The 11,592-nt window shown below is 38.8% G+C and overlaps 1 protein-coding gene across 1 annotated transcript; it reads right to left on the minus strand.

Moving 5' to 3' along the window:
- Positions 1 to 3,921: 3,921 nt before the first annotated feature.
- On the minus strand, positions 3,922 to 11,435 carry LOC129376231 (uncharacterized). The gene is made up of 3 exons (XM_055055776.1): positions 11,186 to 11,435; positions 8,339 to 9,259; positions 3,922 to 7,041 (listed from the first exon to the last, which is right to left on the minus strand). Exons 2-3 carry the CDS (start codon positions 8,691 to 8,693, stop codon positions 4,886 to 4,888), a joined length of 2,511 nt encoding a protein of 836 aa, XP_054911751.1. The 5' UTR covers positions 8,694 to 9,259; positions 11,186 to 11,435; the 3' UTR covers positions 3,922 to 4,885.
- Between the last annotated feature and the right edge of the window lie 157 nt (positions 11,436 to 11,592).

Raw genomic sequence — 11,592 nt, forward strand, 5'->3', positions numbered from 1 at the left:
ATAGCACTGATGCTCACCAGACCACTGTTCCTTCTGTGCATTTAGTGTATAGCCTGTGGATAGTGAATTTGGAACGGAATTCACCACGTGTGGTGAGGAGCTTTCATGTTTCAATCTTAGTGGGATGGATTTCCTCCCTTGGCCAACTTTTAACCCCATTAGATGACATAGCTGTTGATTGCCTGGAAACTGAGCTGACTTCTCAGAACTTGCTTTACTTATTATAGGTATTAAGCTGTTGCTGCCAAATACCTACTTGAACACTAGAGTAACATTTTTACCAAATATTTTGCTTTTTTTACTCTTACTTGAGTAAATACTTGGATGAATACTTCTTGCTTTTATCTGATTAAAATATGTTGAAGTAGTGCCTTTCTTAGTTTTTCATATTTTTGTCTCCTTTACTCACCTCTGTTGGTAATTCATCCGTCATAGTTATGGCCATCTTAATTCTTTCCTTGAGGTCAATTTTCATAGTTAGTTATGTTCTCATTCCTGAATCTTTATGTCCTTTATCTTTTTTTCACTTATCATAATCTACTGTTTTTGATTCAGTAATGGTCTTGCCATAATTTGTTCAGTCCCCTCTATCAATAACTGTGCAAAAGGCCTTGACATATTGCTTAGTTGTCTATGCATTAACTTAGTTTAGTGAGTGTGTGTGTGCATGGTTGTTTGTCCTGTTTGTCTCTGTGTTGCCCTGTGACAGACTGGCGACCAGTCCAGGGTGTACCACGCTTCTCACCTGGAACGCAGCTGGAGATAGGCACCAGCACCTCCCGACCCCGTTAGGGAGAAGGGTGACCAGAAAATGGATGGATGGATGGACAATGTCACAGTATTCCAGTATTACTCCAGACAAACAGACATTTCTCCTTCCTATGAACAGTGAGGATCAATGACAGAACATTTTAAATTTTCCATTTTTATTAAATCTTTCTCAATTTTCCTTTTTTCATTCAATCATTTTCCCAGAACTGGGGAAAAAAGGTAAATAAATATATGCTCATGAGGAGGGGCAGCATCAGCAGGCTACAACTTCTCCAATTGGTTGGTTAACATCACACCGTACTTTGCTTCAAGATGGCGACCTACCACTGGCTTATCAGTGAGCTTAAGCTCAGCAACGTCATTAGAAAATAGTGTTATGACTCATGACTTTATTTTTTGTGTGGCTGCTCAGACAGAATGTGTTTCAGTTAGCAGTTCTCAAGAACTCAGAGCTTCACCATCAGGGTTTTCATAGTTTAATAGCCACAGAAGTTGGCTTAGCTCAGCTATAAGGTGAAGACTTTTCTGTACATCATAATATTCAGAGGCAGTTCTACGGAGCATCGAAGAATGTTTTAGACTGAGAGTGGCAAGCCTTGGAGACATCTACCCCTGCTATCCGTCCCCAGTTTCTTTACTCAATCTTCCACGTCCCCCTCAGGTGGACAGTTTGGTAGCAGTCAATTTGGAAAGTCTTTCAATTTCAACCTGTTCCCCCTGAAAAGAAGCCATGGTGGCCGACTTAACTAGTCATTACTGATAGGTTTAGATAATTACAAATGCAAATATTAAAGATTGGGAGGCCTTTGTTTGCCCCCGGGATGTGTGTTTCTTTTGTTTCTGTAGGAAGCAGGAAGCAAACCAAATTGGGACAGCTGGGGGAAGAGCTGTCCTGGTAGGACTTACATCAAAGGCTGGGTTCAAGTTTATGACCCAGAGACACAGGATCTTGGGGACTGCCTTGAGGACACAACTGCATAAAGATAGGAGAACTGCAATGTTTAGATTTAGCCTTGTGGTTCTGTGTTTGGCTGCTGGGTTTCTGTTTGCCCCTCCCTTAGATAACAGCTGTCAATCACTAACCCAGGGACTGCCCTAGTGAGAATAAAGGAACTGCTGGAAGTAGGTGTGGGTTCAGAGACTAAGATGGAGGTGTCTTTGGCTTAACTCTCCGCTCTTCTGAGTGTACAAAAATCTAATCTCAGTTATATTTTTCTTTCCAGTGTGTGAGAATGTTTAGGTGATAAACCTGACAGTTACCATTAGGTATTTCAATTGTTTTGTCACTGCTGTTTAGTTTTTCCTTTGTGTGTTTTCTTTTATGTACTTGTGATGTTTCACGTTATGCGCTTTTGTGACATTCTGTGTTTAGGAAGTCCTGTGTGGTGAATACAATGTATATATTTCCAGTGATGGCATAGTTACGTTGAAAAAATAATTGTAATTGGATTACTGATTATTCCTTGAAAAAAGTAACTTAGATTACTGATTACTTGATTTGGAAAGTAATTAAGTTACATTCAAAATAACTTTTTTAGTTACTTTCAGCAGCTGCAACACTTTGCCACTTGTGAAAATTATATTACTTTATTTCGATAAGAAACTGTAGTCTGACTACTGGATTCAAATAGCAACGCGTTAGATTACTTGTTACTGAAAAAAATGGTCCAACATACAGCTCTCACTCGAATGCATACTCTTATTGTGAAGGTGAGAAGACACCAACGGTTGTCCTACATTCTGTTTTTGGTTTTGATTGGAAGACATTGAGAACAAGACTAAAATGATTTTTTTCTTTTTCTGCTGACTTCCACACCTTCTACATTTAGTGTTAAGGACAATTACTGTTTTTGCTGTAGAACCTCTGTCACTAAACTGTCAGCGTTTGATGTTTTGAGGCATGAAGAAAATACTACTTTCCAGTAAGTTCCATTATAAGGATTGTTAATTTTTTTTCTTTTTTGCCTTTTTAACAAAATATAGAAGATAATTAAGGCACTATATAAGGCATACGTTGTTAGCATAAAGCAGCATGTATGGAAACACTGAAAGTGTTTCATTGAAATATAGACACCATTTACAAAGTACTTACAAATATTATTGAAGTGTATTTTTTGTGAGTTTTAAGGTTTTCTAAATTACACTGTGGAAAAATTACAATAAGGTCACATCTGCTACATTTGTATTGTTTCATCTTTATTCCAAATTCTTGACTGGTCCCACCAAGGTAACGCTATTTGGGTTACATGCACAAGGTTGAAAGTTTGTTTCCCAAAGCTGCATGGGAAGCAGACTGTTTCCCACGCTTTGGATGCCTTGTCTTTGTATGAAACTTACGTGTAGTCCCTGCCTGGGAGAATTTTGCAGTTAGACCTGCTTGATTATTGATGGTCTTATGAGCTCGCTGAGTTGTGCACAATTCAAGATTTGTCACTGATTGAGTAATTTTACCTGAAGTGCTTGGAAATAGTTTTTTTTCCCCATGACAATACACAGAACTTATTTGAAAATACTACCAAAAATACTTCAGAAGTATTGTTTGTATGTGTAATACATTTTTAAAATGTAGACTTTTAAACATTTATACAAACACATGCAAAGTGTATTTTTAAAATGATTACCCAAAGTATAATTTTAAAATTTAATTAGAATTTACAGTATATTTTAGAAAAGTAAATAATTTTTAAAAAAAGTACATTTGAGGCATGTTTTCAGAAATGTACTTTACATTTTTAGTATAATCCAAATAAATATAAACTTGATAACATACTAAAAATGTACTTTATAAAAGTATACAGTATATTTAAAATATACACTGCTCAAAATAATAAAGGGAACACTCAAACAACACAATATAACTCCAAGTAAATCAAACTGTCCACTTACAAAGCAACACTGATTGACAATCAATATCACCTGCTGTTGTGCAAATGGAATAGACAACAGGTGGAAATTATTTTAATATTTATTTAATTCATTCAGATCTAGACCTTTATTTTTTTTGAGCAGTATATTTAAGTATGCTATTTTTGTCCGACAGACCGGACCCCAGTAATAGCTGTAGTTCTACTGCAGCTAATGAGGATCCAAAACACAAAACTAAATCATATTCATGTATATTAAACTCAACACAAAAACTACCACACGATATTCTGTTTTGAAGAGTTTAATTTTAATAGCATTTTTTTTCCTCCTGCAAGGAAGTAGGGGCTTATATCTGGTCCACATTCCCTACCAGTTGGTGATAGTAATGCCCCATTAAGCAAGTAGATCCAGTCAATTGATGAGCATCATACTTAGCAATGAGGTCCACTTATACATTGGAAAAGGGTCAACCACACCTCCTCAAAAAGTTAATAAATGCAATAATTCCAAACAAAGACTCCTTGACAGAACCATTTAGCGAATACAGGAACTCAGAGGCTGAGAAAAGTTGAAAATATGAACCCTCATATATGACTGCATAACAGAGGAAGGGGATAACTTGGGATTGAGCCAACCACAGGTTAATTTTCTCCATACCACTCCTAATATATCAAAAACAAAAGTAGCAAGTGCAAATATTGTCTAGTACACAGACACACTGCTTAGTAGGACCTAATTTCTCAGTAAAATCTTTACTCTCGTCCAGGTTTCAGTTACTTTGCTGTATTTAAATGCGGAAGAAACATGAAATAAACCTTACCTAGTAATGCATCACAGAGAAATAAAACCGTCATGCCAGATTACCCTGTCGTGAAATATAAACACAGCAGTGATACAGCTCTGACGGCATTTGAAGTTTAAGTTTGAAGTCAAAGCTGCAATTGAGGAAAAGAGCAAAACTCAGTGTAGGTGAGCAGTCAGGATTTAAGTCAAGTGTTCAGTACAACACGAGGTTGATAAAACATCAACATCTCTTGACATCTCAAATTTACATTTGTTCCAAAAGATAATGAGATGCAATACTAGAAGTAAGACAAAATATATTCATAACATCCAGATTGTGATACTTTATACATATTTTACCGTTTAATAATATTATGAATAAAATATAAATGACCTAATGGAATTTTTCTCAGTGATCATCATAACCTGGGAAAAACTACTGCCATCTGAGCTGCTGGTGAACCATCTAGCGAGGATGTCTGAAGGCATTTTCCCTCTTGTGTTTTTTCTCTTTCCGCAGAGGGACATGCTGATCTTTCCAGGTTCTAAACACTTTTCTCCTTGCATGGCTGGTGACTTGTATTGACTCAACAGGAGCTGAAGATGATGGAAACCTTGCAAGAGTGAAGTGATGATCCATTGCTAAAGGGTTGTCAGAGGAGGGAGACGGCGAAGCATGCATGATGCGTCTACGCGAGTTCTTGTGGGCTTCGACATGAGTTCTAGTGGGGATGGAGGCAGGTTTGTCAGGTTGCTCTCTGATCCCATCCCTCTCTGTTAATGAAGACTTTGCCATTGGCATGGATTCACGTGAACCTTGGCTGGGGCCTCTGGGTACCCTCACAAGTGTAGCCGGCTCACCAGATTTTGATTCTTTAACAATCATGCGCTCAATTATGCAGACGTTTTCAGTGATGTCTACCTCTGATAGCCATCTGGGGTGGCTAGAGGCTGTTCTCAGTTTTTTCCTTTCCAAAACATTTACATCTGCATTTGAGAAGTCGTCACTGTCCTCTGCTTCTGTTGAGATAACCTCTCTTGTCAGATCTGCACTGTCAGACTGTTGCCAACTCATTCTTGACCTGCTGCTCTTTTGGTTCTTGTCCAATGTTGCTACTTCAGGAGTTGCTGTGTTCCTCTCTTGTCTAGAACCTCTGCCACAGTCTACTGAAGTTGCCGTTGAAGCCATCTTTGCCATATTGTAATTTTCCCCACCTTCTTCATCCGAGTCAGACAAAATAATCACAACACTTTCATCATTTTGTTTGAAGTTCTCTGAAGTTTGAGATTGTTTCTTAATTTTTGACTCGCAGTGGTTATCTTCCAAATCCAAAGCAAGGTTGTCAATTACACCATCATCTAGAGGCATTTGCACAACCTCCCCATTTTTGGGGACACAGTGGCCAGTCTTTCTTTGGGCAGATGATATGCTCTTATATAGCTCTTTGGACACAGTCATATAGTTGCACTCAGGACCAGATGAATAAGAACAACTGTCCTCAGTGGCACAACTGTCCTCACCTTGTCCTGATGTTGACTCAGGGCTGCCACAGGGGAGTGCAACAAAGGAAACCTGACCACATCTAAAGGCTTGTTCTTGATCATCTGGGGTGTCAAAGATGGCCATCTTGGAAAATGCAGATGCTGGTACTGGCTTTGGAGCACAACTTTGTCTTGCATTTACACCATGCTGTTGTGCTTGGTTTTCATGAACACCGACATGTTGCATCACTTTTCCTGAGGCAGACTCCTCTTCCACCGGTTCAGGGTTAAAGTCTGACATCATTATAGGTACCACTTCAAACTCCACCTCACTCTCCTCATCAGACTCGTCGCTAAATTCCTCATACAAGAAGTGGTTTGTCTGCCCTCCATGATCTCTCTCAATACACAAGTGATGTTCTGACTCAGCAGTTTCAACAGAATATGGAGAATGAATATCTGTTATTTCATCAAGTGTGGGTGTATTGGGGGAATCGTAAAGCTGCACATTTTCTAATGTTTTACTGCAAGGCACAGACACAACAGGTGGGGTAGAGCCCATCTTCCCAGTTCGTTTTCCACTGCCCTGATTTTCATCTTCACTTACATCTTCATATCCCTCTACCCTCAGAAATCTGGCAGTCAACCATGAGTGCTCTTCCACATCTGAAATATCATCATACTGGGGATCAGTTGGAATAGCAAAATTTGGTGTTCCATCTGTGTTTCTTTGTGCTTGATGGTTAGATTTGGTTTGTTGGAACCTTTTTTCCAATACATTTGTTGAGTTCTGTTGGCATGAACCCGATGAGCTTGCTCTATCAGTTTGAGCTTTACTACCTTTCCTGGACTCTTCTTTGGTAGTACTTGACCTTAAGGCAGCTACTACTCTCCCCTCTTTAACTTCATCCCCTTTTTGCTGCTGACAAATTTCACTTTCTCCAACTTTGTCAACTAAAGTCCTGCTGCCATCTAATCGAAACATGGAGTCTTTATCTGATGAATTGCTATCCACTGTTTGATTGGACTCCTTTATCAGTTCATCACTGATAAAGGCATCAATGGTAGTGTTAATGACAGGACGCTGTTCATCTTTTTTTTCATGGGTGCTGGAGACTTCTGACAGGATCAGTGAATTTTCTGTAAGAGATCAAAGATAAAAAATGTTACCTACACACTATGCACTAACTGTCAGTTGACTCTTGAATAAATTGTACATTTTCCAGAACAATGAATAAACATTTGTGCAGTTATGTCATTTTCTATGTTAACTTCCATCATTACTCCATAACCATATCTGCAAAGTAGGAGTGCACACATTCATCTGCATTGATTTCCTTAATTTTGGGAAAACGGTGATCGGCCGATCTTTTTCCTGATCTTATCTAACCTAAATATCTAAAAATCAACTGCTCTCCTGTGAGAGGTTTGACTGACAGACCTGCTCACCAGGTCATATCTGAACATTTGCAATAAACAATACTCACCCCACTATTGCCAATTCGGCGACTTTAATACTTTTAGTGATAATTCCAAAAAAAAAAAAAAAAAAAAAAAAAATCGGAATTGGCAGATCAGTTGTTTTAAAGTTCGGTTATCTGCCAGAAAAATTGGTGCACTCCTACCACTGGTGACACCTTTTCCTTGTAAATTACACCGTCACCAAAAAAAGTGAAGATCTCTCCAGGTTAAAATGTGGAGAAAAAAAAATCCCAGCTGATGTCATATGACACATAATTCTAACTTGCTCATTGTATAAAGGAAGAATGGCATAAGCACGTTTTAATATAAAATAATTTAGATCAGTCGTGTCCAAATTTTCCGCTTCAAAGGTCAAAAGTCAGCTAGTTGAAAAGACTCTGGGGGTCACAGTTTATTTTACACCCATAAAAAATACTGTGATTTTTTTCCGTTTTACCTGCTCAAGTTTATGTAATGTTTTGGGAAAAAGAAAAAAATGTGTTGGAAAAACTGTACAGCTTCATAACATTTTGGGTCAGATGTTTTCTATTGTTAACTTAGAAAATAATTTTTAGTAGAGAGCACCAATTGCAGTGTTTTCAGCAATCAATATCAAAAAGCCTAATCTTCCAATTCTGATTATGGCTTATACAGATTTGTTTTGTCTGAAACGTTGCTGAAACATGTTAACCGGGCAGTGCTGACGTGGCCTGGTGGGCAGGTCATCAGTCTGCCATCTCTCACAGCAGATCAATAGGGGCTCACTGGCTGATTTTCAGGCCTTTTCAGAGGTAGACAAGATTGGTTGTACATTAAAATATTGGTTGATATCCTAAAATTAAGAAAATTGGGACTTATTTATTGATGCACCCTTACTTTAGCCTATTCCCAGGAAAATGCAATCTTTCTTGCAAAGTCACCTCTGGAGGTTAAAGGTCACATGCATAATTGTCATGTGGTTCACCAGCATGCTCACCTTTCTTCTCAGAACTTGATTTTGTAGTTGTCCTCAAACAGTCTTCTTCAGGTGACTGACCAACTGTGACAGAACCCAGCTGAGAAACACTCAGGTTAGAACTTTGTTTGTGCTCATCGTCTTTATCAGAGGTAGAGGCCTGGAGGAGGGTGACTGGCAAAGTTGGAGGTGATGTACTGGTTTCAGAGTCGTGTTGCTCAGAGGTTCTGTTGGTGAACCCACCATGTTCTCTTGCATACCTAAATTCTGAAACTGTGGACGCAATCCATTCACATATTTGGTCATTTGTCAGTATATTGTCTGTCAAGACACCTACAATGGATGGTTGACAATGAAGAGACGAATGCAAGAACATTTTCTTATAGAAGCTTTGAGACTCTTCCAGAACTTTTCTTAGAAAAAAAATAAAACACCGGTGTGAAATTAATATTGGTCTGAATGGTAAGACTCCATCCCTAAATTGTTCAAGGGGTCCTTTGTTGAGCCTCCAAGTACTTCTTCCTTAGGGTCACTAAAGCACACCAAAGACTGAAGGCCCATTCAGTTGACCATTTGTTAGTTTGTCCCTTCTTGTCCACTATACATGTAGAGACTGTTTTCTTTGGGAGATATCCAAATTGCAAAGTTGTAAAATGGGAATTCTGTCTCTGATCCTTATTTTAAAGAGTAAGGCTCTCCATGGTTCGAGTCAAGGAATGTAGTGCTTCCTTTGGGCTTTAGTGAAATCAGTAGTTCTTTGGTTCCTGAGATTTTCTGTTATGATTGTGCCCAGTCCAGTTGATTCCAATGAGCCACTGTAATCTTCAGTACATAGTGACAAAATGTCATTCCTTGGTTATAGCAGCTTGTAATTTCACAGAGGCTCATGGATCATCTTTTGGCTGAAGGAACACCCACATTTCTAGGAAGCACTTGACTTGTCTGGAGAAATAAAAAGACACAACCAATTAAAGATTAGATGTAGAAACAGTCCTAAATGAACAGATCTATAAATTCCTAGCTTCTTGCCTGCATTTAAGAGTCTTTACAATCTAGTCCAACAGTGGCTCACTCTAAACTAAGTAGCTGTCCCATCACCAAGAATTCATTTAGTAACAATCAGTGTGACCAACACATTAACTATACAAAAACTAAATGATCGTATTGCAAATAATTTTACACCAACCTGCTTTGTTGCAGGTTGGTGAAACAGGTTGTGTAAGTCCACAGTGACTTACATAAGTCACTGTGGATTGCCATTTTATAATTTTCCTTTGTAAATTTCATTCCCTCTTGAATCTTGGTAGTGATGTCTGGTCTGAGACAATTCAATCACGCCATCTGCATTTCTAATACCACGCAGTTGGAAATACAGCCACTATTGAGTTTCCACAGGTCATCTGACAAGTTAGCCTACACCAATGCCTGAAGAAACCTGAAAAAAGAAATACAGCTGGCAAAACTTAGCATTGAGGAACAGTTTAACAACAGGCACCAGTTTGCTTAGGAGGAATTGGTCCCCAGAGGATGCTGTCTCTATTGCACTACACACAACCTTGACACCTGCAGCATGCTGACACTTCTGCTTTTTGTTGACTTCAGTTCAGCATTTAATACCGCCATCCTGGAGAAGCCGATACTGAAGCTCCACAACCTGGTACTTTCAACATCAGTGTGCCTTTGGATCAGGGATTTTCTCACCCACTGACCCCAGGTGGTGAGAACAGAAGACCTAACATCATCTACACTGGTCCTCAATTGCTGGGTTTCAGTCATGTGACCCAGATGACGCACAAAATTCAGATGGAGGTCCGGAAGTGGATTTCTCCGGTTCAAAACACAATTGATCACAAGTATGCCAATGCCCCAAATAGGCTGGAACATTTTGAAAAAAATACGCATATATTTAGAATATGATCCGTATTATCTGTAAAAAAAAAAAAAAAAAAAGAAAAAAAAAAGCCTTCTTATAATCTTTACCAGTCATTGAGGTGATCAACATAACCAACCATCTGGAGCTGTACACCTCATATTATACCACGAGGGAGAATAAATTTTTCAAAAGCTTGGAGAATACAGTCATTTAGTTTCAAATTTAGAATCCTGAGCATCCTTGGAACATATATCACTCTTAGCATAATTGTTTTATTTATGGAAGAGTATTGTGACTGCCATTTTGTTCTGATTTTGTTTTAGTTTATGCTTCCCCTGGCCAATTTTGTGATATGGGGCACCATGTTGGTTTTAGAAGCAGATGAACCATCAGAGTAAACACTGATGAACAGACAGGAGCACGCGAGCTCCCTAACGTAAGAAACTTTTGCAGATGGAAATTCTAATATCTTGTTAGAATATGCTCTCATCTTAACTTGTCTTTGAGTTATGTGTTCATGTTTACTAATTTACTTTGAAAAGTACAGCTTTAAGTTCTATATCCTGTTTATGTGCATGTTGTACTGTTGTTGTCCACTGGGGGCAATGAGAGCGAATTCTTATGTATAGGCAGCACTGTTCTAGAAAGAATCAGAATAAATTTTACGACCTGAACGTTTGCAATAAAAGAACACAGTTATCTAAGAAAAGAAGTGTGGTTCATTGTGAAGATGAGTGCAGAACAAGAAAACCCAAAATATCTAACGCTGATGTAACGCTGATGAAGAAGACATCGCCAGATTTATGCTGTGATGGAAATTGTTTCCGAATTAATTCTGCTAAGTAAACAGAAGTAAAAAAACACACAAACAGAAGTAATTCTGTTTTCTTAACAGAGTAAACAAAATTTACTCCTGTACAGCAGGATAACTTCATTTGCGTGAACTGCTCTAAATGTGTCGGTGGTCTGAACAAAAAAAACACAAAAGCACTTACTGGTTCTGCTGGTTCCTACTGAAGGCGTACAGTTGCTTCCTGTTTTTTCCGCCGATGAACTTCGAGCAAGGTTTTCCAAAATGCACGCCGAGCAAATCCACAAACATGTGTTTAGACTGAGGTCACGCGACTTCCACTTCCTTTTCCTTCCCTTCAACCCGCACGAGCTCTCCTGACGTCCCACAACGCTGACACATTAACCTAAAACTATAGTGGGAAGAGGGGCAAACTTTAACCGTTGACCGATTGGTTTTACAACCCCAGCGTCAGCTCTGATTGGCGGTTTTATGAGGAGGCGTGGCTATCAATGGAGCAGCGAATGTTTTATGGTCTAGGCTCCAAACCTAGACTCTTGTCATTTTCTAACTGAAATTAAATGAATGCCATAAAAGTACGTGTAGACAACT

This window comes from Poeciliopsis prolifica, unplaced genomic scaffold, assembly GCF_027474105.1.
Source record: "Poeciliopsis prolifica strain line A6 unplaced genomic scaffold, Auburn_PproV2 SCAFFOLD042, whole genome shotgun sequence".
NCBI classification, from domain to species: domain Eukaryota; kingdom Metazoa; phylum Chordata; class Actinopteri; order Cyprinodontiformes; family Poeciliidae; genus Poeciliopsis; species Poeciliopsis prolifica.

Excerpts from the sequence above, each read along its gene's own strand:
- LOC129376231 (XM_055055776.1), bottom strand. The coding sequence starts at position 8,693 with ATGTTCTTGCATTCGTCTCTTCATTGTCAACCATCCATTGTAGGTGTC. Across the intron at positions 7,042-8,338 it reads ATCAAGTTCTGAGAAGAAAG|AAAATTCACTGATCCTGTCA; the intron begins GTGAGCATGCTG and ends GATCTCTTACAG.